This window comes from Ctenopharyngodon idella, chromosome 1, assembly GCF_019924925.1.
Source record: "Ctenopharyngodon idella isolate HZGC_01 chromosome 1, HZGC01, whole genome shotgun sequence".
Classification (NCBI taxonomy): Eukaryota; Metazoa; Chordata; class Actinopteri; order Cypriniformes; family Xenocyprididae; genus Ctenopharyngodon; species Ctenopharyngodon idella.
Genome location: NC_067220.1, coordinates 29,681,549 through 29,709,341, shown reverse-complemented (window position 1 = coordinate 29,709,341; position 27,793 = coordinate 29,681,549). Strand labels below are relative to the sequence as shown.

The window sequence follows — 27,793 nt, the reverse complement described above, 5'->3', positions numbered from 1 at the left end:
CATGCGAGCACGAACTTGATCGTTAGAAACATGACTCATCATTGTCATCCTGACACCATGTTGTGGAGACTACAGCTTTTGGTCTCACGATTATCCTTTGTAAAATAAATACAGAAAACACAAAGCTTCTTTGCCAATGCTAAAATCCAGATCAATCAAGGAAACCAATAATCTATAGCATTTGCATGATACCCAGTTCTGGATTAACCAATTGTGGCAAGAAGCTGGGTATCTGGGTATTTAATTGCATGCATTTAAAATGATTTCTCAGGTTTTCTCAGCGAGAATGCCAGGCAAACAGCAACAATCTAACTTTACTTCTGAACAGACAACAAGTGGCAGTGTCAAGGGATCTATGAAAAGAAAGACAGTCTTAGAAAAGGCCACGACAAAAAAACGTCTGGATCATAAAGGAGCTAAAGCCCTATGTTGCTTTTCCACACTGGAGACAACTGCGGGAGTCAAAGGGTCTGAAAGATTATGCCATGGTTGCAGTGTTTCTTTTGGACAGGTAGGTACATGGTATGATTCGATTTTGATGTGTTTCGATAGTAATGCATAATGTAGCTTAAAGGCACAATATGTAGCTTTTTCACCGCTAGAGGTCACTCATTCAAAACAAAGGCGTATTTTGATTTGGCAGAATCATGGGAGGTGTTGTCTTCACATCTACAGCCGGCAGAAAAGAATCCGACAGGACTCGGGCAGAAATCATATTCATGGATGAGCTAATCTATTAAAGATTTATTAACATTACTGTATGAAGCAGGGTGTGGCTGAAAGCCATCGGAGAGAGACTCACGGCACATGGCTCGAGAGCAGTTGAGCTTTTATTATGCCGCAGTCGTCGCTTCCGCTTCTTCCGGTCAAACGTATGTGGGGTAACACAGCACTGTTTTATCACATTAGATGCATTTGTGTGTTGAAAGTTGTTATAATGCTACTCTGTGCGTTTGCTTGGAGGCTACTATGAGACACTTTATGTACACTACATTAAGCTAGATCGATATTAGGCATGGTAAAACATGGTACTCGTGGTAAATCAAGAAAACAAGATTTAAACAATAAGACTTGTTGAGCTATATAACAGTGATTAGATTTCTGTTGATGAATGTATCCAAACAGTTGCTTACCTGTCTAATAAAACATTATATATTAAAGCTTCTTTGGTGTTTCCATGGTTTCTACAAAATAAAACCGGAAATAGAGGGTTACGCGGGTACCATGGTAACACGGTCCGTGTCCTGGTTAAAATTGCCTATTTCTCTGGATTTAAACATTCTTGGAGCATTTGGGAAAATGTAAGTACACAAGTCAACAAAATATATAACACTGTGCTAGTAGTTTTTGGGTATTTTAATCCAAAAATCTTACATATTGTGCCTTTAAGTAGTTTGTGGACCTTTGTGTACGAATTAGCTCAGCGACAGCAGCACCCTAATCAGGGACTATTTTTATGTTTTCAAAGTTACTCACTGTACTGTAAAGTTTTCTCACTATTGAATGACACATGATGTAATCCAATAACGTTGTCTTTCTGTTTTGTGCGCATTCATGTGTTTTGGAGGAGGTGTGGCTTTGGATGGCAAGTTGCAGGGAGGGTGGGATCGTATGCTTTCAATGCTAGCAGGCTAAAATTAGCATTTCTCAGATCACCTACTGCTCTTTTAATATTTAAAAGCACTGAACATGAACTGAACTGCCCTAATCTGAACCATCCTCTTTTTGACATAGCAACAATAACAAAAACACCTCCAGCACCGGAAACACCTTGTAAACACAAAGACAGTGCCATTCACATCTCTACAAAATTGTTTGGATGAATTTATGATAAAGTAACCAGCATTTCTTATGAACAAGCATCAGTCAGGAGAAGTGTAGTGGACATGTATGATATTAGTTTCTTCAGGTAAAATAAATTTGAAAATATATATATATATATATATTTTTACAGCTTATACTACATACATTTTACATTTTTCATAAACAAGAAAAGCACTTTTATCATCATCTCTCACAATGTGAAAAAGACAACAGTGCACTTTTCCTATTACTCATCAGATATAATTAACTATAGGCTATCCAATTATTTCTAGAATATTTTACTGGATTATACTTGGAATATCATTTTTCTCATTTATATATCAAAGTTTTCTCCTCTTTATATCCAGTCCCTATTAACATTCTTTACTGATAGGTTCATTGAAAAGAAAATGCAGAAGATATCCCATAATGAATTATCTGTCATGTTTTTAAAGTCAGCATGAAATGGAAGTGGCAATTATCGGCTTCTCAAACAAGAAAAAATGTAGGGCGGGACTTGATTTCGTCCATTGTTTGGATCTTGGATCATTAAAAAAAATAAGAAGTGTACATTTTTATTTCATGATGGCTTTAAAATGAGGTAAATGTAAATATCAGAACTGTTTCGGTTACACAACATCTCATGTAATATTTAAGTGGCGATTTGCATTTTGCATAGATAAGTACAATCTGATCACTGGAGAATGATGTGAATGCAATCCTACTAATAACTTCCAGATACTATTTGGACTCAAAACGCATGTTGAGGATAGGTGTACATGGTGCTCTTATCTCTTCAAGGTGACCTGGAAAATTGTTAATAACAAAGCAGGACTGTTGAAAACAAGCACTCGTTTGAACTTGTATAATTTGTGTTCCAAACAAAAACCCAAGCATGTCTAATACTTTACTTATGCTAGAAACCCGTATGACCAGTTTTCTTTTGTTTTATTGGAGGACACTAGAAATATTTCGTACTATACTTGCTAAATTTCCAAGCACCCATGAGCAAAGATAGCAGATTTCTAATTCTAAGGACTCCTCAATCAGTCAAACAACTGCCATTAAAATAAATGGGAATGCTAACAAATAGCTTTATGCATGTATTTAGACCTCATTGGAAAGAGTAGATAGTAAGCAAGTAGACCTAGTTTGTGCTGGTGTTCAGTCATTATCCACAAGGAGGTGTCAATGAGTTCATTTGAACAATGTCTTTCTGTTTCTTGTTTCTTTTCCTCTTCAACATTTGCATGAAGGTTCAACCAACCTGGACAAGGTTCACACAACCTGAAACCACTACAAACACACTAGATGAGAGTCGACACTGTCAACGACCAAAGAAGGCAAACCAAGAACAACCAAGATACAGAGACAGACACAAAACCAACTAAACAAATACAAAGAAATGCTGAGAACCAACACAGGTGAAAAGCACTTATGATCCAAGGAGGGACGATACAAGTTAAGAAAAAAGAAACAGAGATGGTGAGAGACGTCATAGAGGAACTTACAGCTTACAGCATACTTCCACTTCACTCTTGGTCTTTCCAATACACACATTCTCACACACACACACACTCAGGACAAACAATGTGCAGAGCTCTCATTTTGGAAATTAGTTTTTAAACACATGTTGTCTGATAAAAACCTTTAATCATGGGCTACTGTTGCTTCCAGATCATCTGTAACCTTACTATTTCTCTCCTGCTGCTATCGCTTAGTGTCAGCGGCACCACAAATGGTAAGTATCACGATCTGCTCTTTGATGCCCTATTACTAACTGATTTCAGTCAGTAATATATTGTTAAATGTGATTTCTAGCTAACAATGTGGTATGTCTATGGCAACATTTGTGGTATGTGTATGGTTTTATGAGTAGAAAGCAGTTGCATAACCTTACACCTGACAAATATTTGACCTGACAACTACAGTAGCTGTTTTCCCCCCCTCAATAACATTTACTGTCACACATATAATGTCTTGTTTGATATATCTTGGTTCAGCTTTTATGAGACAAACAATGCCATTTATTAAAATTTCATACTTTATTTTTTAATTTTATAGACAAATTAACGCTTTTTAAGTCCAATTCACACTGCACCGACAGACGCCAACCAACAGAAACAGAAGGATTTTGTCGGATCAGTGTGTTACCCCTGCCGGCATCTGTTGCTGTTGGACGGTGCTTATTTTCGCCAAATCAACATGTTGAATGTTTGAGAAGTGACGTACTGTAATCTGGTTATTCCCTGTTTTAGTCAGTGTCTGTCATGCAGTTTATAATAATTTTAATAATAATTTTGAGAATTATTATCATAATTCTAAGGTAATATTATATTACGTAGCTGGTAAATATTCACTTAAAGGACTTGAAAAGTAGAGAACAAGAGTAGAAATAGAGAACTAGAATTTTTGTTAATTTAGATTTTCGATACCCAGATACCTATATCTGAATCATTAACCCATCTTAGACAAAATAATTTAACTGAAAGTCCTTTGACTTAGTCTTTATGCCAATATTAACAGAGAGATGTAAGGAACCAAATAAAGTCTCCATCCAATTCTTAAACAAAAAATAAAGCTCATGCGCTGCATTACACTTAGGGATTGGGGTGGGGGTGTCTGGTTACAGAATAGTGGATATACTTCCATCAAAGGTAGGGTAGTCGATTTCAGAGAAGCTAGCAATAGCAAGCAAGCTTTAAAATAATAAGATTCCAATAATAAGTCTTCAAAGCATCAAGAGAGATGGCATTAAATTACCTAATGTCTCAAAGCACATTACAATAATAATGAATATAAACAACTTAAAGAGCGCTGTCTTGTACTACCTGACTGCTGCAGAATCATTTTGGCATTGATAGTGTTGCCATAGAAATGTATAAGCCTGAGGATGTGAACAGCTCCGGCAGAATGTCACGGGTTGCCATCTCATAATTACAGTCACAACATGACTTGAGCTCAGCATAAACTCGCTGTTTTGGTTCTGGAGGAACTGTAAAAGGTGGCTTGTTTTTGGCACTCAGTGGCTGTCTGTCTACAATTCGGCATAGCCTCATGGAACTGATGATGTGTAATGTCTTTTTTGATTTGAGCAACCAGTATAACAAAAAGTGTTTATGAAAAACATTGCCTACCCAACCTTTAATATCGGGGGAAAATACTGAGAAGGTTTAACTTTACTTTTTTAGGATTGAAAATTAGAATGTGAAAATTACAGTAATGGTCTTATATGGTGTGTTTTAATGGTTAATGTCTATGCTGAAATTAGACATACTAAGGCTTTTCTTGGTCTACAATTTTTTCCTGTTTCCTTTATTCTTTTAGGGTCTGAGCAGCATTGTAATCCAGTGATAAAAGTGCCACGAAACACAGTGTTTAAAGCTCGTGTTATGACAGTGTTGAAGATAAACTGTACTGTGAATCTAACTGGATGTCACAGGAGCCCGAGAGTCTCATGGTGCAAAATCATTGGAAATGACTGTAAAGCTTTAAATCACTCAGATTACATAAAAACTGAGTTGAAGAAAACAACAGAGCATGAATGGATGGTTTTCATGATTTTCCTGAACATCTCAATGGAGGATGCAGGTTTATACAGATGTAAAGAAGGCGAGATGTCTGTAGGCCATGCTATTAATGTCACTGTGACATGTAAGTGACATTATCTTTTATTTCACTGGCAGCATGTAAGCATTCAGACATTTTGTTGAATAAAAATATAATAAAAAGGTATTTTATATTTTCTCTAGATAATAAGGAGGATCAGGTTTCACACAATCAAAGCAACACAAGTAAGGAATGACCATTACATCATGATGATAACTGTCAATAGGTTTTCAAAAGTCAAACTGCATTAAAGTGCACGTCTTTAATATGCTTTCGTTCAATGTCTACAGTATTAGATGATCAGAATACAGTTCCAACTGATGATCAGCAGTGGCTTTGGCCATATGTGTACATCTGCACTGGAATTGCAGGGCTGGTGTTCATAGTTATGACTGTATCATTACTTTTCATCAGATGCCAAGGTAAGTGGTTTGGAAATTTGTAATAAAATCTGGACTTTATGTTACAATAAAAAAAATAAAAAAAAATCAATTAGTTTCTGTGTCTGTTAAATGATTCTGTGAATTTTTCCACAGGGACAAAATCCACAAGAAAAGATAAGGCAAATAAAAATCAGGTATCATTTGTTTTCATTTTGGAATGTAGAATTGTTTCTTGAATCCACTGAATTTTTTTTAAATGCCCTGTTTTTACTTCCACAGTACATGGAAACACAAAGCAGTGACCTGCCTCCTCCTCCTCCTCCTCCTCCTTCTCATCCCCATCACAACACCCGTCCCCCCTCAGACCAGCCAACCTCTGCTTTATATCGTGTTTGTGAAACTCCACCTGTCAGAGGAGCACCATCAGCTGGAAGAGTTTCAGATGGTAGACACAACACTGTTGGCACAGAAAGAGGAGAAGAGAATGTTCTTGTATACGCTTCTTTGAATCACCAGGCTATTTCAAGAGGGCCGAGAAGAACAGCACGACAAGAACCAGAACCTTCAGAATATGCTGCAATCCGGTTCCGGTGATTCAATTATTCATTTACTTATAGACACTTTAAAAAACAGAATACTGAGAAATGACCGATGAAAAATGGTCACTCATGTGCTGTATTAAGAAATAATTATAATGTATGAGGACCAAGAATGTGGGTTTTTGGACACCTCTATTTCTGAATTGTTTGATGGCAACTGGCTGCTGGTATTTTAAAGGTCTGGCACACATTAACAGAACAGTATTCTCACCTTAAAAAACAATTTAACAGCTCCCTTATCTGCCCTAAAAATATAAGTATATATATATGTATATATATATATATATATATATATATATATATATATATATATATATATATATATATATATATATATATGTATATATATATATATATATATATATATGTACATATATATATTGTGGAGAGTTGTTGCGCCTGGCAGGAAATTAACACAATTAATGACAATGGCTTCTGCAATGGATGTTCCTTTTAAGGTGCTATTTTATTAAATGTAAGAAGTTTTTTTGGAACTTATATTTGAAAACATTTCATGTTTTATTTCCATGTGGTTCATATACAGCTGCCAAATGACTAAAGGCCTGTTCACACCAAGACAAATATTCGGTATGAAAATTTAATTTAAATGATGTGTCTGGATTTGCTCTTTTGGTCACATGCCCAGAGTCGCTGCTGTTACATAAAACTATGACTTGGTGTTGTGTGATAAACACCACAGCAAATACAAAAATCTGAGTTGCTAAAAAAGAAGGGGAAAAAAAGAAAATTAAATACTGCTTGACTTCCGTTCTTCTCTGTGACAAGTGTGTCAGAAACGAAAAGTAACTGAGAAGTCAGAAAAGTGAATTTTCATTTCAGTTCATCTGCCATTTTTTTTTATGAATTTGACTGAACAGACAAATCTCGTGTTCAGGTTGGTGTTTAAAGGCCTTAAACGATGATGATAATAATTCAGTTTTTTTTTTCTGCAAACCTATATACCATAGATTACTGATAGATTAAATGGTAAAGGCCTTTTCACACCAAGAATGTTATCTAAAGTTAACTATAACAATAAATGTAGTAGTGTCCACACTAACAGACAATAACGCTCTGTTTATGATTATTTAGTTTTGTCGTCTGCTGGTTTAAATGCTCAAGCTCATTAAGTCAGGTGGATTCTGATTGGCTGTCAATGTTTTTATTGTTTATTACCCGAGGAAAAAATGTTCTGAAAGTAATTCCAACAGTATTGTTCCTTTGTGTCATTATTGTTATAGTTGTGGTGTGAACATTCCTATTCTCATAGAATTAGAACTATTATTAAAACTTTATAGTTACAGTTATCGTCCTTGGTGTGAACGGGCTTTTAAAGTATAGTTTGGAATGTTTCACTTCACTTTATTGATTTAGAAATAGAATGTTGTTGCTAAATTATTTTTTTCTACTCATAAATGTATTGTAAAGATGTTATGATTTTTTTAAAACAATCTTTCTGTAAGACCACCAGACACTATCAGTATGTGTCTTTTTCAGCATCTAAGTTGCAATTTGTAGAGTTTCTACGCAGAGTACAAACTGAAAAGCCCACAAGAGCAAAAGCATGCAAACACATTTCCTGTATGAGCAGGGGGGAGAATGCAACTTACCAGATATGATGGTGGGATTCTTCACCACCCACAATGAAGAGTAGTACATACAACCACCTTTTTTAAATTCACTAAAGGTCAATGAGATACATACTCTCTTCTATTTATACATACTCTCTTCTATTTATACTGTACACCCACAATGAAGAACAGTATATTTGACTTCCTACTGTTAATGTATCAATGAGTAACGTACTCCCTTCTACTTATACAGTACATGCTGAGTGTGTGTGAATGAGTCAGTTAATCCAATTGTTTTTTCCTCATCAAGCTCAAAGCTTATTTGCAAGTGTGTAAATAAGTTTTCTGCTGTTCTCGTTGTGTTGGTGTGTCTTTCACCTAAGACTGTGACTCATTCCTTTAAAGGGGACTTCCATAAAATATTTCCTTATTTAATCTCAACACTGTATTTACCTTGACATGAGTCAGTTAGAGAACTGTTTCTCATGGAATATGTACTAGAAGTACAGTTTCAGAATGTATGAGCAAGACTCTCCTCTCATAGGGGGTCCTGTGCTCCAAGATATTTTTAAGTAAAAAAAGTATGGAATAAATGTGAATATGCTTGCTGTAGATTGTTGTCTGTGAATCACTTTTCGGTAAATAAACTGGTATAATCATTAAAAGTAATTAAAGAAACCATCATTAATGAATGTTGATAGCATAAATTCATCATACAACCTCAAGAAAAGACATTTAATTCAAAATTGTCATTGTATTAGATACAAATATCAAACCAAGTGGTATCTGTGGAAAATTATGCTATGAGGTTTTCGTCACTTTTCTGCAACACCTTTTAATTGTTTTCAAGGTGGTTTTTAGCGGATGTATGAAAATAAGCTCACCTAGCAGAGTAACCACAGGTGGAGTTCACAGTATTAACATATACAAACACCCTCATGTCGTTCCACACCCATAAGTCCTTCGTTCATCTTCAGAACACAAATTAAGATATTTTTGATGAAAACCGATAGCTCAGTGAGGCCTCCATTGCCAGCAAGATAATTAACACTTTCAGATGCCCAGAAAGCTGTAAAAACATATTTAAAACAGTTCATGTGACTACAGTGGTTCAACCTTAATGTTATGAAGCGACGAGAATACTTTTTATATAAAATACTCACCAAAAAAACAAAATAACGACTTTATTCAACAATATCTAGTGATGGGCGATTTTAAAACGCTGCTTCATTAAGCTTTAAAGCTTTACGAATCTTTTGTTTCAAATCAGTGGTTCGGAGCATGAATCAAACTGCCAAAGTCACATGAACCATTGAAATTTCGAAATGTTTCGAAACACTTCTGACGTAATGAAGCCTCGTTTACTGAAATCACGTGACTGGCAGTTTGATACACGCTCCGAACCACTGATTTGAAACAAAAGATTCGTAAAGCTTCAAAGCTTCATGAAGTAGTGTTTTGAAATCGCCCATCACTAGATATTGTTGAATAAAGTCGTTATTTCGTTTTTTTGGCGAACAAAAAGTATTTCCGTCACTTCATAACGTTAAGGTTGAACCACTGTAGTCACATGAACTGTTTTAAATATGTCTTAAGTAGCTTTCTGGGCATCTGGAAGTGTTAATTATCTTTCTGTCAATGGAGGCCTCACTGAGCCATCGGATTTTATTAAAAATATCTTAACTTGTGTTCCGAAGATGAATGAAGGTCTTACGGGTGTATAACGACATGAGGGTGAGTAATTAATGGCAGAATTTTCATTTTTGGGAGAACTAACCCTTTAAATCCTGTTTAAAGTTGAGGCCTCAATGGATTGTATTTGAGATTTGAGGAATTTAGAGGCCAGGGCAGCAACTCTATGTCATGTACAATTTTTACTGTTTAGCAGGGTGCATTACCCTTCGGAAAGTGGCCACCACCATCAGGGAATACCAATGCCATTTAAAGGTATATACATGGTCTGCAACAATTAAGTGTCAAGGTAAAATCCACATGAATGCCAGGACCCAAGGTTTCCTTGCCCAGAGTATAACACTGCCTCCACCGGCCTGCCTTCTTCCCATAGTGAGAGAGAGAAGCAGCCAAGCAACAGGAGGATCTACATACTGTAAGTGTTTTTTGTGTTATTTGTAGTTTGATTTTAGTGCTGTGTCGTTGCTAGGAAAGTTTGTTTGCTGTATTCACGTAGCAAGTCGCGTTTGTTCTCGTTTCGCTCTGAGTCAGTAAGGCGTGGCCAAAGCCAGCTTATAGTACTTAAACAGTTGTAATTTCGCATTTATTAGAGAGAAGCAGCCAAGCAACAGGGGGATCTACATACTGTAAGTGTTTTTGTGTTATTTGTAGTTTGTAGTGATGGCGAAATGAAGCTTTGCGAAGCACCGAGGCTTTCCCCTCAAGTGTATCGTAAAAAGGTTAATTACTCGAAGCTTTTCAACACGGTGCACACTAACGACATCTTGTGGCCAAAAGGTGGAAAAAACTGCCTTTGCGTCCTAGACGACCCAGCTATTTTTGGACTGTTTCAGGTAATATATCAGTTTGTGCTATGAAAAGCGTATAAAACAATGTAAATTATTATTATACATAAAAAAAAAGTCTTTCACGTGTCATTTTACTTGCACAATTTGAATAAATGAGTCTGAATACATTTTGGGGGGAAAAATAGGCAAGCTTGGGCATATAGGCTATTATAAAAATAAATTATTGTCATAGAATGAAGTATGAACTGAGTATACATACAAACTGAACACATGTAAATATTTATTCATATTATGACATTCTTTTGCTGAAAAGCAAATGACACCACGTCTGCGCAAGGGTTCACGTTATGTGAATCAGAATACGAAGCAGTCACGTGGTTATGGCAAAACGAATCAAGCTCCGATACAGTGCTTCACTGTGAGATGTTTCGTTTTTTTGATACAAGCTTCGAAGCCTCGGTGTCAAACGTCACATCACTAGTAGTTTGATTTTAGTGCTGTGTCGTTGCTAGGAAAGTTTGTTTACTGTATTCACGTGGCAAGTCGCGTTTGTTCTCGTTTCGGTCTGAGTCAGTAAGGCGTGGCCAAAGCCAGCTTATAGTAGCCTACTTAAACGGCATCGATAAGCATCAATAAGCCTGTGTGGCACAAAAACGCAGGTCAGGTTTTGCACAAAAAATTTGCAAAATAAATGTACCTTGTATTTTTTTAGTACATATTCCAATGACATAATACATCTATAATGCATTAGTTTATACTTTTTGGAGCCACTACCTTTATAGTTCTTTTAGCAATGGTCCATTAGAAAGCAGAAATCATTTCTCAGTTCCATGTAACAGGTTTTATTTCACATGACTAGGATTGTCCTGATAACCTTTCACCAGTGAAGATTTATGTTTGCTTGTCTCTCTTCTGCTTTTCAAAATAACAGGTAAAAGAGAATTGAGAATGCATGAAACTACTTTTAAAACAAACTGACAGTCTAGTCTAAAACTCAAAGTATCAAAAATTGCTACTGCAGACCCATCATTTTGAAAATGTTTCTGGGGTAAAGGGGAGGATTTTGCATTTTATAGAAAGACTTGCAGCAAATCTATCAGTATATGTAATAGGGTGACAAAAGAGAGTTGAGAAAGTTGTCCCTAGTGGCAATATGAGGATATAACCTGCAGAAAATGTCAGTGAACCAATCTGACTGAATCTTTTTCAGTGGTGTAAAGTATTTGAGTAAATGTAATTAGTTACTGTACTTAAGTACTTTTTTGGCTACTGTGTAGTTTTACTATCAAATACATTAGCAACTTTTACTCTCTACTTTACATTTTTGAATAAGTAAATGTACTTTTTACTCCAATACATTAGTAATGAGTAATGCAGTTACTAGTTACATTTTGCATGGCACCTAACGTTTTCTGCAGCAGTTTGTTTCTGCTATAAAGAAGCTATATCGCCATCTGAGGGCATTGAAGGTACTACATATTGTTCGTTTTGAGACTTTATTCACCCAAACTTGTCAGCAAGGCTACTCTACATGAATGCAAGTGCGTTAGCAGGTAGTTGCTGAATCACAGCTGTTTGATTTAGGAGATGAGGTTATGACTGCAACCAGCACATCCAGTGCAAGTAGACTTGGACTATTTAATTTTACTTAACACTATTTTATTTATCCTCTATATTAATGAGACCTTTTTTAAGGATATTGGTTTTCTTGTGGCTTTTTTGTGCCCTTGAACATTACTGAGACTTGATTGCAGACGTTTAAGAGGCTGTTGTGTCGACCTTGATTTATTGAAATTCTGAGATGTTCCGTTTTATTTTGATTTTAGAAAATAAACATGATTTCTCATCTTACAAATCAACTGTTTCCTATTTTCACTGGCATGTCTCTTAGGTGTTGAAGACTAGTGCATCTTTGAGCTTGTAATGGAGTCATTTTCGCTGTAAGGTATCTGTACTTTTACTCAAGTATGGTTTTCAGGTACTCTTTACACCTCTGATCTTTTTGGTGAACAGATTCAAAAGAATTGATTTAGTGAGATGAATCAAATTTTCCACTACTTGCACACAACATTTATTTACTTTTTTTTTGAATAATAATAAAAATGTATGAATTACACAACACAAAGTCTATTTGCTATTTGCTATAAATGGAAGTGAGTTACATTTAAAAATATGCTCTCCATTTAGTTTAGGCCTTTAGTCCTACTAAAAATATTGTTCCAGACTGATTTTTGCAGATCTAGTTCATGCGATTATAGCTCATCTTTGCCCAACATGTATAGCATGTTAAATGGTCCAGTTGGCCTCAGCGTTGTGTGCTGGACAGATTATGCTTTTGGAGATCCAGAAAGAGAAAAGTGTAAAGATTTATAACAATATTTTTAAGGAAAAAATAACATGTACAACTACCTTTTGCATGCAATTTCTTTTAAAAAGCCTGTAAAAAACCATTGAACGTCACCATAGACCAGGTGAAGTAACTGTGGTTTTTTTTTTTTTTTAATTTCCTTTATGAGTGGGAGGATGAAAACACAGTGCATACTCACTGAAAATCACCTCATGTTTGTCTTTCAGAAAACAATGCAAACAAAACAGTATCATGTGACCGACAAGGTCACACAGCTTGACTAAAGTGCATGTTTGCTTTATTATTCCAAAGAACTTATTTCAAACACATCAAAGACTTGGAAGTGTGAAGATGAAGGGGAATAGGACACACTCATTTTAGAATGATGCGGGTGGGCTAAGTGTTGAAAGCTATGAAGTGTACTTCTTCACATCCAAACATCAAGACAGTAACTTGGCACCAAAGGCCAAAAAGTTGTTCATGTTATTTTCTTTTCTTTTTCTCTTGTTTGTTTTCTTTGCTTTTGCTCTTTTTTTTCACCCCCTATGGCTTCCCTCAGAATAATTAAGAAATCGCAAACAGCGTAAAGAGGAAGTTGATGTTACATACAAAATTATATCAAAGGTGGCTATCAGCACTCTGTCAAACACGAGGAAGAGATCACAGAAATCACAACAATCTGTCACACTACAACAAAAGTCACTTAATTTGGAAGCAATCAAAGAGGCAGAGCTCCCTCCAGAGGAATTCTGGGTGCATTTATAGTCTGGGTCTCTTCTCTGGTCCATCCACCAACAGCCACTCATTACGCACAGGACCAATCCTACGAAAGGAAGAAAAGGAACAACAGAAACACCAAAATATAACAACATTACATCATGAAACATTAATGATGTTTTATTAACAAATTTCAGGAGGAGCATGTTCAGATAATTAACCTAATTATCACAGGAGGAGCACATTCAGTTAATCTCAATTAACGAGATAAAAGGACTATATACAGCAAACTTGCCTCTGTTCTATGACAGTTTTCCAACATCCCTCCACCACTCCATCACTTCTAACTATTCCTATCCCAACCTGGGATGGGGGAGTTCTTTGGGTTTGGTCAAATATCGAGCTCAGAGCCCTCCCCTCGGAAAGCACACCAAATACGCATAACCTTTATTTAATTATATATAAGTGTGAATTATATGTAACTCATGATTTGACTTTTTAGAAAGTTCCAGATATTACAAGTCTGCTTATATATTTAGGTCTCTTTTAGGTCTATGACTGATTAGTTTTGCTAAGCAAAAAGCTTTACTAAATTATTATTTGCATCCTTCTGTCTTGAAAGACAATGAAATCTGCTCCTTGGGGTCTCTAGACATTTGTTAAGTTACAGCGCCTGCTGTGACAGTAGAGCAAAAAGACATGCAAGTGCAGATCATGCCTGTCTCTGTGGATGTTGGGTCTGTTCTCTGTCGTCTGCACTCTCTCCTCTCTTCCCTCTGGTGCTCTCTACTCTTTTCACTAATTTCGATGCCTAGCTTGACGGCAGGCCTCCATCTATCACAATCTTTGGCTGCATCTTCCAAGTTGTCCAGATTGATGTTGCATGCCTTTAGGTCTTGTTTACACACATCTTTGTAGCGGAATACAAGCCTACCTACTGGCCTGGAGCCAGTTGCAAGTTTGCCGAACAGCAGGTCTTTGGGCATTTGACCGTTGCTCATGTGGCTGACATGACCGAGCCAAGGGCAAACATCTCTCGGTGAGCAAAGCATACTAGGTATTCCTGCCATTGCGAGAACTTTTTTTTTTTTTGGAAAGTTGTCCTGCCAGGAGATGCCCAAAATATTTCTTAGATTTCGTAGATGGAAGACATTGAATCTGGGTTCTTGGAAAAAATATTGGGTCCATGTTTTGCTGCTGAAGAGCAGTGTGTTAAGTAATCTTAGTGTTGATTGTTTACATGGAGTTATCCCAGATCCCTTTTGCCAGGCAAGCCATTGCTACTGCTGCCTTTCCGATTCATATGTTCAGCTCAACGTCCAAATCTGTACTGTATTAATTTAAAGGAAATTTCCGTATTTATTTTTTACAAGTGTTTTACCTGTATTTAGAATTTTCACTTCATTGAGTTGTGTTGTAGGGTTAACGGAAATGTCCGTAAAATTACTGGATAATGTCCTGGTAATGAACTGCCAGTACTTTTTCCGTTATTTTACAGTAATAAAGGCCTTCTGAAGCGAGGCGATGCGTTTGTGTAAAAAAAATTATAAAAGTAAAATATCTTACAAAGAAAGTGTAAAATTCTTGCAGTTCAAAATGCTTACACTGCGTCCTACACCTTCCCTATTCAACTTACAGAAAAAACTTAACTGACGTGACGCCAGTTTACACTTTCTTCGTAACTTGAATACGGAAGGCGGTCTGGCGAAAGCTCTATATTTTACTCATTATGAAAGTATAATGGGTGGTAAATGACGATTCACAATTGGCTTTAAGTGGTTTGTCACACCAAGTGAACATATTTATTTGTATATGCACTATATTGAAGTGATCTATGATATGGTGCCATTAAACAATAATGTTTTCCTGTTTCCAATGGTAACTAAAAAACCATCAGTCATGGTATATAAGGTGAGTTTAGAAGGGTTTTTTGCAAGATACAGGAAGTGGTAACTCCTTAGACTTCCTGTGGTTCTGTACTTAAACGGAGCCCTGCACATTTTCATTTGGCTTTGGTTGCACTAGATATTTTGCTATACTTTACACATACATATTATCATTTCATTAGTATAGATTTTCATACACAATGTTTACAAATTAATTCTTTTATGTATGCATATATGCTAAAATTTACAATATGGATGTATTGGCAGCATATACAATGTAAAAGTAAAAATTCTCACAAATCCTTTATATTTTTATTATAAATATATAAATATATGTACTCTTTGAATATGTTGTTACATTTTACTATAATATAGATATTTTTGTGTCCCTAACACAATCCCTAAACCTTTTTAAATGCAGCTGTATATAGAAACAGCGAGAAAAGAGATTCTTCAGAGTGCAAACACCATAACAATGACCATCTTGGCCTACTTGTTGCACACCTAGTTATGAACATTTGCGAAACAAGGTAATAATCTGAGCAATATTTTCTACTGTAGAATGTGCTACTTGAAAGCTAATTTTAGAAACATGTCACATCAACATTTTTGATTGAGTTTTTGACAGGAAGAGCACAGAGGATGTTTTCCATCTGGATCATTATATGATTTATATATACAAGATACAAAAAATACAAAACAAGATACAAAAAAAAAAAAAAAAAAGGTTTTGTAGTCTTAAAGAATGTAAATGTACATTTTTGGAAAGATATTGTTAATCAATTATAAAATGGTTTGTTAACCAGAAAATGGTTCAACACATTACGTCTTGAACAGAACAGACAGCAAGTACACTACATTTACTGACTGTGCTGGTGTTCAGTCATTATCCAGAAGGAGGCGACACTGAGTTCATTTGAGCTCATCATCTTTCTTTTTCTTCATCCTTTTTCTTTTCAAAATTAGTATAAAGGTTCATCCAACCTGCAGGTTCAGACAACCTGAAACCACTACAAACACACTAGATGAGGTTTGACAGTGTCAATGACCAAAGAAGGCAAACCAAGAAGAACAACCAATAGATACAGAGACAGAAACAAAACCAACTAACAAGTATAAAAAGAAATGCTAAGACACAGCACAGGTAAAAAGCACTTATGATCCAAGGAGGTGAAGATACAAGTCAAGAAATACAAGAAAAGAGAAAAACAGAGATGGTGAGAGACGTCATAAAACTTAACAGCTTACAGCGCATACTCCTGACAAACAAAATTTACAGCTCTCAGTTTTGTATATTAACTTATAAATACACATTTTCTGATAAGAGACATTCAACAATGGGCAACTGTGTCTTTCAGATTAACTTCAACATTGTCGCTTCTCTCCTGCTGCTATCGCTTAGTGTCAGCGGCACCACAAATGGTAAGTATTAAGATCTGCCCCATAGACTGACTGATATTGTTAAATGTGATGTTTGGGAGAACAGAATTATTATATAAAATTATCACAGAATTATTATATAAAATTATTTTATTTATAATGTAGTACATGCTGGCAAATATTTGCTTCTAAGACTTCAATAACAGCATTTTTATATCTATATTTGAGATATTTACATATGAATAATTAACCCATCTTAGATAATAACTTTTAGGTGAAGAACCTATGACTTAGTCTTGACTTTTAATGCCCAAAAGCATAGAACAATACGCCAAAGTAAAGCCTCTTTTAGATATTAATGCACTGCATTACGCAAATGGACATGGTGGATGGTGTCTGTGGTTTATATCGGTTTTAAATCCACCTCTATGGAAAAAAATATCTAAACAATTCACTAATAGTGTAGGGCGATGTGTTTCACCATTTATAGAAACATGCAAGGATGAAAATTTCTTCTGTATAGTTTTCCTATTAATGTTAACACCAGTAAATGTTAATAGTTGAAATAACACTTTCATTTCAACAGAAATTAAAAAAAGGTCATGTTTTCACAATTGTTTGAAAAATCCTCTTACACAGTTTTCTTTAGTGGAGAATGTCGATGCTGATATCTAAAGAGTTGACATATAATGAAAGGTCTCCCTTTGCTTGATCTTAATCTACAGAATGAATTTTTTCTTGTTATCTTAATTCTTTTAGGGTCTGAGCAGCATTGTAATCCATGGATCAAAGTGTCACGAAACACAGTGTTTAAAGCTCGTGTTATGACAATGTTGAAGATAAACTGTACTGTGAATCTAACTGGATGTCACAGGAGCCCGAGAGTCTTATGGTGCAAAATCATTGGAAATGACTGTAAAGCTTTAAATCACTCAGATTACATAAAAACTGAGATGAAGAAAACAACAGAGCATGAATGGATGGCTTCCCTGATTTTCCTGAACATCTCAATGGAGGATGCAGGTTTGTACAGATGTAAAGAAGGCGAGATGTCTGTAGGCCATGCTATTAATGTCACTGTGACATGTAAGTGACATTATCTTTTATTTCACTGGCAGCAGGTATAAGTATTCGGACGTTCTGTTGAATAAAAATACAATAAAAATGTATTTTAAATATTGTCTCTAGATAATAAGGAGGATCAGGTTTCACACAATCAAAGCAACACAAGTAAGTGACATTATCTTTTATTGGGTAAATGTAAACAGACATTTCATTATTTGTATTTTAAACTATTATTCCATGTCTTTACAATTATATTATATTTTCAGCAGATAATAACAAGAATGAGTTTTCACCCACTCCAAGCAACACAAGTAAGGGCATGGCCATTTTCAACACATGATACTGTTACATTTTTATTTATGATAATTCTCTTAAATATATATCAGTGTCTACAATATTAGGTGATATGAATACAGTTCCAAATGATGATCAGCAGTGGCTCTGGCCATATGTGTACATCTGCACTGGAATAGCAGAGCTGGTGTTCATAGTTATGACTGTATCATTACTTTATGTTGTTAGACGCCAAGGTGAGTGGTTTGAGTACTTGAACTTAACTTTACAGTTGCTTTAAAATCACTTTTTGTTTCCTCGGTTGATCATATGTGTTTTTTGTTTGTTTTTTTAAGGGAGAAAATCGACAAAAAAAGATGTGTCAAATAAAAATCAGGTATCATGTTTTAATTTTATTGGTGTAAATCTTTATATTTGTTAAAATAATACATTTATAAATGCTCTGTTTTCAATTCCACAGTACATAAAAACACAAAGTGATCTGCTTCTTCCTCCTCATCTCTATCTGAACTCAGACCTGCTGACCACTGTTATATATCGAGTCTAAGAAACTATACCTGTGACATTTCAGAGCAGCACCAGAAAAAGAAAATGCTTTTTTGTATGCTTTTGAATCTTCAGGCAATGTCATGTGGCCTTTGAGACTTGACTTTTCTTTCCCTTTTTTGTGATTCAGTTGACCATGAATACTTCAGAAATTCAGTTCATATATTGCAGTTCCAGTTGCTTTGTAGTATTAATATGACAAACTGTGGAAGATATTAATCCACAATTGCTTCAGAAATTGTTGTTATTTGTGAATCACTGATTGTTATAAACTTTTTCTTTAATAAATTCTAAATAATAACCTACACAAACATGCATTCCTGGGAGTATTATTTACTAAGAACATGTGGACTACAGCTACGCCTTGGCTCTGATGCTACAGTAAAATACTTTTAGATGGATAAGATATCTAGATAAATCCACCATCCACAAAAAGATTAAACACATATCATGGGATAGATTTACAAACCAATGTTTTCAGAAAGAGATAAGAGTTAAGATACGTAACTAATAATTTTAAGGAAAATATAACATGCAAATACACTACATTTTGCAAAACTTTTTAATGTTATGAACTTTGCTGTAGATCAGGTATTGTTTTATTTATTATTATTTCCTTAATAAGTGGGTGAATGAAAATACTACCTCTGAATTACCTCATGCAACAATGCAAACTTAATGTGTCTTGTGACCAACAGTGTCACACAGTTTGATTAACATAGTGCACGTTTACTTTATTATTTCAAAGATTTCAGAGAACTTTATACAAAACACATGAAGGTGTGAAGGGGAGGAGGAATGGAAATACCCCATTTTAGAATGACAGAGCTATGAGAGTACTTCCCTTTAGTGGGAAAATGTTTGTAATACTTTAATCACTTTAATACAAACATCAAGACAATAACTTGGCACCTAAAGCCAACAAGGTGCTCATGTCTAAAAGACTGTTTCCCCTGATAAAACGTTGTTATTGTTATTACACACATCAAAACATCTGTAAAGCTAACAATAGCATTTTGTCTGGTTATTGACTTTTCTATGGTTACAGAAAGTCAACTTTCAGATAAGTCTGCTTCGATTTAGTTAACTTGTAAGAGCTTGGCTAAGAAAAAGATGCTTTACTAAAATATACAGTCTATAATAAATAAGGCATTTAGTGTTGAAAGTGTTGTGATTAAATGTTTGTTTTTAGACTGTTAGACTGAATATCAGTTATATTAGAAAATGTTGACAGAATAATCCGTGATTCAGAAAGAGCCCACACCGTTGTTTGGTCAGGGTGAACATCTGAACATAGCAGCATTTCCTTTCATTTCAGTCAAGCTAAAGAAAAAAAGAAAAAAAAAAGAAACAATTTGACAAGTGTCAATGTCCTAGAATTACACAGCAAAAGCCCATGCAGTGTTCAACTTAACCCCCACAAATTAAGCTATAGCTAAACTCCTACAGCCAGTGTTTTACTTAATGCTCTCCATCTCGAGTTGATAAAGGGTTGGGTTGAATGGTGTAATCACAAAACTGTATTATTCCAATTGAGCCTTTTTCCTGTCTTCCATGAGATTACATCAATATAGAATGAAACAGAAAATACCTTTGAGTTGAATAACAAGTTAGTTTTTTTTTTTTTTTAATGTTATAGAGAAGAAAATGTGCTGCATAACAAGAAAGACCTTTTCCTTTCCCTGTCTACCTCTCTTTGGACAAAACTAATACAGGTTACAAATAGTCCAGCTCAAACTGATGCTACTGGTGTAGCCAGAGGTTTACCGCTCAAACAAGCAGAGCAGTTTTTTGAAAACACCACAGAGCCACAGTGTTTCTGAGAAGTCAATTTACAATACCCATCAAATTAAAAAAAAATCGTTTCAAAGCAGGTTAGATACATTTATTGCCTAATGCCCCTAGTGAACAAGTCAAAGGTGATAATGGCAAGGAAAAAGCTCAATAAAGATGTTTAAAGAGGAGAGAGAGAAAAAATAGTTCTCAACAAAAAACATGGGATTTGAAACCCATTACAAAGTCACATAAAGAAAGAAAGAAAGAAGTCTTGGGAGGAACCAGGCTCAACTGGGGAAGGCATTCTCCTCTGGAAACTTCAGGCAAATGATATGACACTAATGTTTAAGGAACAGCAACACAGTTTTGGGCCATGTGGAATGTAGCATTTAGATGAGAGGGGCCAAATGCTTTAAAAGTCAACATTAAATCAAAATTAAATCACATTACAAGTCTTATTATGAATGATTGATCAGAGCATGTTATTCCAAAGGGGAAAAAAGGTTTTCTGTTAACACTTTACAATAAGGTCTCATTTGTTAACATTAGTTAATGCATTAACTAACATGAGCTAACAATGAGCAACACATTTGTTACTGTATTTATTAATCTTTGTTAATGGTAGTTAATAAAAATACAGCTGTTCATTGTTTATTCAGTGCATTAACTAATGTTAACAAATACAACTTTTGATTTTTAATAATGTATTAGTAAATGTTGAAATTAACATAAGTGCAGTTCATTCTTAGTTCATGGTAACTAAAGTAGTAAACTAATGTTAACTAATTAAACCTTATTGTAAAGTGTTATACTGGTCTTCTTCATAATCTCTTTTCATGATTCCATCAATTCCCAATGGATAAAATGATCCATTGGGATGATCCATTGATGATCCATTAAAAATGGACCCCCCCACACCCCCATTAATGTCCTATAAATAACTACCATTATGAAGTAGAATTACTTGTTTTTAAGCTTGTCACACTTCATTTTCCTTGACTCTGTAGAAGCACTACAGAGGGAGATGATATGATGCTTTTAAATGATGATTTCCTGTTTCTGATGGCAACTCAAAAGACATCAGTCATGGTATAAGGTGAGGCTGAGAGGGCTTCTTGCAATAGACAGGAAGTGGTACCTCCTTAGACTTCCTGTGGTTCTGCAGATAAATGTGGCTCTGTAAAACACACTTTGCATACTTTGGTTTCACTAGTAATCTGTGCTACTTAACTCATACATTTCATGTGAAAACAAAATATATTTTAATGCAACTCTCTAATGCAATAAGATTAAGATTCAAACCATAAACCAGTCATACCAAAAGAGATTTAGGGCCACTTAACTGGTTATAAGTCTATGTGTTCAGTAATGAGCAATAAGAAGACAGCTCAATGAACAAAACCTAAACAGAATGAAGTGGGCTTTCTATATGTCTGGTCTTGAGTTTCTGATTTCCCTAGGGCCTCTTATGTGAATTTAGCTGTATTGGTTTAAATTTAAAACAAATATGAAATGTTTATTTCCTTTCTGCCCTCTCAGGTGACCTGCAGATTCTAAGAGAGGAAAGTGGAATAGAATGAAGCAGGAAGGAAAACTTGGACAGACTGTGCAATGTGAGAGGTTAGTGAGTCACTCTGGTGTCTCTCTCTTCATTTCCGACTATACATTTCTTGACTAGCTTCTGTTTTCATCATCTCCTCTCTGTAAAAAAAAGTTTCTGGAAGATTTTGTTTACAATAGTCTTTAACTTTAATAGGATATATATTATATATATATATATATATATATATATATATATATATATATATATATACAGTGGGTACGAAAAGTATTCAGACCCCCTTAAATTTTTCACTCTTTGTTATATTGCAGCCGTTTGCTAAAATCATTTAAGTTCATTTTTTTTCCTCATTAATGTACACACATCACCCCATATTGACAGAAAAACACAGAATTGTTGACATTTTTGCAGATTTATTAAAAAAGAAAAACTGAAATATCACATGGTCCTAAGTATTCAGACCCTTTGCTGTGACACTCATATATTTAACTCAGGTGCTGTCCATTTCTTCTGATCATCCTTGAGATGGTTCTACACCTTCATTTGAGTCCAGCTGTGTTTGATTATACTGATTGGACTTGATTAGGAAAGCCACACACCTGTCTATATAAGACCTTACAGCTCACAGTGCATGTCAGAGCAAATGAGAATCATGAGGTCAAAGGAACTGCCTGAAGAGCTCAGAGACAGAATTGTGGCAAGGCACAGATCTGGCCAAGGTTACAAAAAAAGTTTCTGCTGCACTTAAGGTTCCTAAGAGCACAGTGGCCTCCATAATCCTTAAATGGAAGACGTTTGGGACGACCAGAACCCTTCCTAGAGCTGGCCGTCCGGCCAAACTGAGCTATCGGGGGAGAAGAGCCTTGGTGAGAGAGGTAAAGAAGAACCCAAAGATCACTGTGGCTGAGCTCCAGAGATGCAGTCGGGAGATGGGAGAAAGTTGTAGAAAGTCAACCATCACTGCAGCCCTCCACCAGTCGGGGCTTTATGGCAGAGTGGCCCGACGGAAGCCTCTCCTCAGTGCAAGACACATGAAAGCCCGCATGGAGGACTCCAAGATGGTGAGAAATAAGATTCTCTGGTCTGATGAGACCAAGATAGAACTTTTTGGCCTTAATTCTAAGCGGTATGTGTGGAGAAAACCAGGCACTGCTCATCACCTGTCCAATACAGTCCCAACAGTGAAGCATGGTGGTGGCAGCATCATGCTGTGGGGGTGTTCTTCAGCTGCAGGGACAGGACGACTGGTTGCAATCGAGGGAAAGATGAATGCGGCCAAGTACAGGGATATCCTGGACGAAAACCTTCTCCAGAGTGCTCAGGACCTCAGACTGGGCCGAAGGTTTACCTTCCAACAAGACAATGACCCTAAGCACACAGCTAAAATAATGAAGGAGTGGCTTCACAACAACTCCGTGACTGTTCTTGAATGACCCAGCCAGAGCCCTGACTTAAACCCAATGGAGCATCTCTGGAGAGACCTAAAAATGGCTGTCCACCAACGTTTACCATCCAACCTGACAGAACTGGAGAGGATCTACAAGGAGGAATGGCAGAGGATCCCCAAATCCAGGTGTGAAAAACTTGTTGCATCTTTCCCAAAAAGACTCATGGCTGTATTAGATCAAAAGGGTGCTTCTACTAAATACTGAGCAAAGGGTCTGAATACTTAGGACCATGTGATATTTCAGTTTTTCTTTTTTAATAAATCTGCAAAAATGTCAACAATTCTGTGTTTTTCTGTCAATATGGGGTGATGTGTGTACATTAATGAGGAAAAAAAATGAACTTAAATGATTTTAGCAAATGGCTGCAATATAACAAAGAGTGAAAAATTTAAGGGGGTCTGAATACTTTCCGTACCCACTGTATATATAAAGCTTTTGGCGATGTGTAGTTTTATAAGATAGCAGAGGTGGTTATTAAGTATAGTATCTCAACAAACAAGTTGTTAAGAGAAGACTTTGTTGCACAAGAGTATCATGATGTGAGAAGACTGAACAAAATGTGATTCTTTGTTGACTTGGAAAATAAATCATGACAACGAAATCAATGCTGCTAGTTGTGAATACAAGATATGTGTCAAAATGTGTGGAATAACTAAATCACATGATCTGTACATGCATGGTCATCTACTTCTGTCCCTCAAAGTGACCCTCGACAATAAATGAAAAGCTTGATTTTACTTCTACCATAGTGACCAGATTTTTTTAATGTGCCTATGATCATAAAATTCCAAAGCTACATTTCTTCTTAAGTTGTCGTTTCACCCCATGTCGAAAAAACGTTGGTGTCAAAAGCCAAGTTTTAAAAACAAAACATTTACAGACTGATCCAAAGTAAACACAGGATATCTTCTTTCTGTGATTATTCTTGCATGCAAATTTCTGCATTCTTACATGTGTTCACCCTTATATTCTAAGCATATTAAATCCCCTGGGATTAAAAAACATTAAAGTCGGCATGAAACAGAAGTTGTGAAAGTAATTTCTTTCCTTATATTGTGAGTGATAATTAAGTGAAATTGTAAGATGGGACTTGATTTTGGCCATTGAGAATTGATTGGATTGTTGTGGTTTGCTATTGCTGTGATCTCATATGAGTGACAGTTTATCCCGCCCTCATGTCAAACACATCATCAGAGAAGAGAAGAGTGTCATTGCAAGAGGGAGGGGAAATTATTTTGATTAAAGATTATGAAGGAACATCATTTTTAAAAAAAATAATGATGGATAAATCATTTATAATAAATACTGCAATATTCCATAAAAATAAGAAATGTCAATTTTGATTTCCCTGTGACTTTAAATTGATGTGAAACATAATATTAAAGAGGACAGACATTTTTGTGTTGCTATACTGACCATATCAGCAGGTAAAGTTAGCACCTCTTCAGGCAGATGCACAGACATATGAGCAGCACAAGGGCCACACAGCTGGCTGAAATGAGAATGACATGGGCGTTCCTAGCTGCAACAAAAACACACACACATACACATTAACCAAATAAATCAAATATTCACAACACTCTAGTAACAAAACCAGATAAAAAAAAAAAAAATAGAAGAATGTAAAAAAGTATAAACCCCAAACAGTCGAGTAAGTTTCACTCACGTTTATTCAGAGTCACATAGATGGCAGATACAAGGCCTTGATGACGAACTTCACACTTCACAAGTTCATCATCCAGTAGTTCAGTCTGCAGTTGAATGGTACTGACCACCATTGTGGTGCCGTCCCCTAGCTGGTAAAATGATGTCACGGCAGGGCCCAGCGTTTGATTATGCCCCTCCACGTTCCAAGAGATCTCTGCTGCAGGACGTGACAAGGCTGAGCAGTTCGCCTCAACAATGCCCTGCGATACGGTGACGTAACTGGCCTCAGGTTTGGGTAGGACTAGGAAAATGACATGAAGTTCATTACACATTTAAGTAAGACATTTACATTATAATATTTTTAACAATGTGAAGAAAAAAAAAATTGTCTGTTGATTCCACTTGCATCAATAATTCTTGTTAAATTTACAGTCCTAATTTACTTTTTGTTGTTGTTGTTCCTTTTTAAATCTTCAGACTTAAAATCTGTAGAGATATCTTGTGTACTTTTGGTTGGGGACATCCATCATGTTTAACTGGGAACCCTTACAACAGACTGAAGTGTGCCAAATATGTGAACTTTGTATATGTCCAGTACAAATACTGTATTGGTCTTGTTGAACTTCTTTGTTGTATTGTAAGTGGTAGCTTCATTCAGAAGACAAAAGAAGGCACTTGTGTTGTTTTGCTGATTACAAGCCGTCAGACGTTGGTCATGTCTGCGGCAGACTCCATCAAAGAGGGACTCTGTGACATAAGTCAGATAAAAGAGAAAGAGACAAACCATGACAAGACAAGGGGAAAGTGAGGCTCTGTCCACTTTTGTGGCTGTGTGAGCTTTTTGGTGACAACAGCCAGACTGTTTGGGGAATATCAACAGAGAGAAAGCAAACACAGTGGAGCTCTGTTCTAGAGGAACAGAGACACAGTAATCGCACTGGCCTTCATCCCAAACTGTCTCCTAAACTACAGTCACAGCCAAGCATTAAACCAGTGTCAGCTCTGACTGATTGTGAGCTTTCTCCACAAGAAGAATTTACCTTGCAATGAAAAGGATGTTTTCAACAGAGTAACATCCCTTGCTGCTAAAACAGTTGCACGACATAAAGAAAGTAGTTATTTATTGCGATACTGCATTGAAACAGGAAATGCAATACTGAGCAATAGTTACTGTATCACTGTAGAAATCTGGATATCTAAGAGTATTTTTGGAGTGAACAAGGAACTAATCCATCAAATTAAAGCAACATTTGACCCACAAATTTTAATTCTGTCATTTACCCAAAATACCATAAAAAGCATTATAAATGTGGTCAATATGAATTCTCACAACCTCTGCCCAGGCTCTCTTTGGCGTGCTCATCAAGAGAGAGAGAGAGTCCAAATTATGTCTTTTTAATTTATCAGTTAATCATGTTCAAAAAACAGGTTTAAATGATTCATTCACAAATCGGATGGATCTGGCAACTCGATTCAGTCACAGTGGTTATAAAGGTAACGTTAAACAATTTATATTTTGGTCAGTTTGACACACAAAGCTATTGCATGACTTCTAAAGACTTGCAATGTCGACCTTCTTGGCTATGTTTACATGCACACTTTTAGCTTCAATCTGAATGAATTAATTCCGATTAATGAATCCGAACATAGTGTTTACATTAATGCTAAATAAAGTGATCAGGTTGAAGTGCACGTTTATGTCACAAACCTCTTATCTGAATTGATTTTTTGACACGTACACTGCACGAATATAGAGTTTCCGGCTGTTTGTGCATAATATCGTCCTACATGAGTTCTATATTTTAAACAGCAGACTTAAAGGGTTAGTTCACCCAAAAATGAAAATTCTGTCATTTATTACTCACGCTCATGCCGTTCCAGACCCGTAAGACATTCGTTAATCTTCGGAATGCAAATTGAGATATTTTTGTTTAAATCCAATGGCTCTGTGAGGTCTACATAGGGAGCAATGACATTTCCTCTCTCAAGATCCATTAATGTACTAAAAACATATTTAAATCAGTTCATGTGAGAATATTTTTGGTGCGCCAAAAACAAAAACAAAATAACGAATTATTTAGTGATGGCCGATTTCAAAACACTGCTTCAGGAAGCTTCGGAGCATAATGAATCAGCGTGTCGAATCAGCAGTTCGGAGCGCCAAAGTCACGTGATTTCAGCAGTTTGGCGGTTTGACACGCGATCCGAATCATGATTCGACACGCTGATTCATAACGCTCCGAATCTTCCTGAAGCAGTGTTTTGAAATTGGCCATCACTAAATAAGTCGTTATTTTGTTTTTTTTTTTGGCGCACCAAAAATAATCTTGTTGCTTTATAATATTAATATTGAACCACTGTACTCACATGAACTGATTTAAATATGTTTTTAGTACATTAATGGATCTTGACAGAGGAAATGTCATTGCTGTCAATGGAGGCCTCACTGAGCCATCGGATTTAAACAAAAATATCTTAATTTGTGTTCCGAAGATCAACGAAGGTCTTACAGGTGTAAAACGGCACAAGGGTGAGTAATTAATGACAGAATTTTCATTTTTGGGTGAACTAACCCTTTAATATTTATCCATTTCTGGTCATAATTTGGAGACAATGTGCATATGAACCATTGCGCCGTGCTGCTTATCACGAAGTAAAAATGCCCCTCCCCGCGGCCAAAA

At 35.9% G+C, this 27,793-nt stretch overlaps 2 protein-coding genes across 22 annotated transcripts in view; one reads left to right on the top strand and one right to left on the bottom strand.

Annotated features, from left to right (window-relative positions):
- Window positions 1-3,076: 3,076 nt before the first annotated feature.
- Window positions 3,077-18,788, top strand: LOC127513810 (B- and T-lymphocyte attenuator-like). Of its 15 annotated transcripts, none has more exons than XM_051895904.1 (9): window positions 10,228-10,283; window positions 16,362-16,612; window positions 16,754-16,817; window positions 17,535-17,861; window positions 17,964-18,005; window positions 18,107-18,151; window positions 18,227-18,370; window positions 18,470-18,510; window positions 18,595-18,788. In XM_051895904.1, exons 2-9 carry the CDS (start codon window positions 16,553-16,555, stop codon window positions 18,679-18,681), a joined length of 810 nt encoding a protein of 269 aa, XP_051751864.1. In that variant the 5' UTR covers window positions 10,228-10,283; window positions 16,362-16,552; the 3' UTR covers window positions 18,682-18,788. The 15 variants fall into 15 exon arrangements, with proteins under 15 accessions (XP_051751897.1, XP_051751947.1, XP_051751914.1 ...); XM_051895894.1 differs by lacking the exon at window positions 10,228-10,283 and adding an exon at window positions 13,624-15,925; XM_051895937.1 differs by lacking the exons at window positions 10,228-10,283; window positions 16,362-16,612; window positions 16,754-16,817 and adding exons at window positions 3,077-3,288; window positions 3,481-3,544.
- LOC127513768 (OX-2 membrane glycoprotein-like) overlaps window positions 13,074-27,793 on the bottom strand; it is a 27,087-nt gene continuing 12,367 nt past the window's right edge. For 2 of the 7 annotated variants that reach the window (XM_051895850.1, XM_051895844.1), the window contains exons 6-8: window positions 25,132-25,413; window positions 24,882-24,987; window positions 18,507-20,003 (exon numbers count right to left, since the gene is read on the bottom strand). In XM_051895850.1, coding sequence (XP_051751810.1) covers window positions 24,899-24,987; window positions 25,132-25,413 — 371 coding nt within the window. In that variant the 3' untranslated portion in view covers window positions 18,507-20,003; window positions 24,882-24,898. Of the gene's footprint in view, window positions 13,616-18,506; window positions 20,004-20,550; window positions 21,616-24,881; window positions 24,988-25,131; window positions 25,414-27,793 lie in introns of those variants that run through there. The other 5 variants (XM_051895865.1, XM_051895845.1, XM_051895856.1 and 2 more) reach the window with 5 other exon arrangements.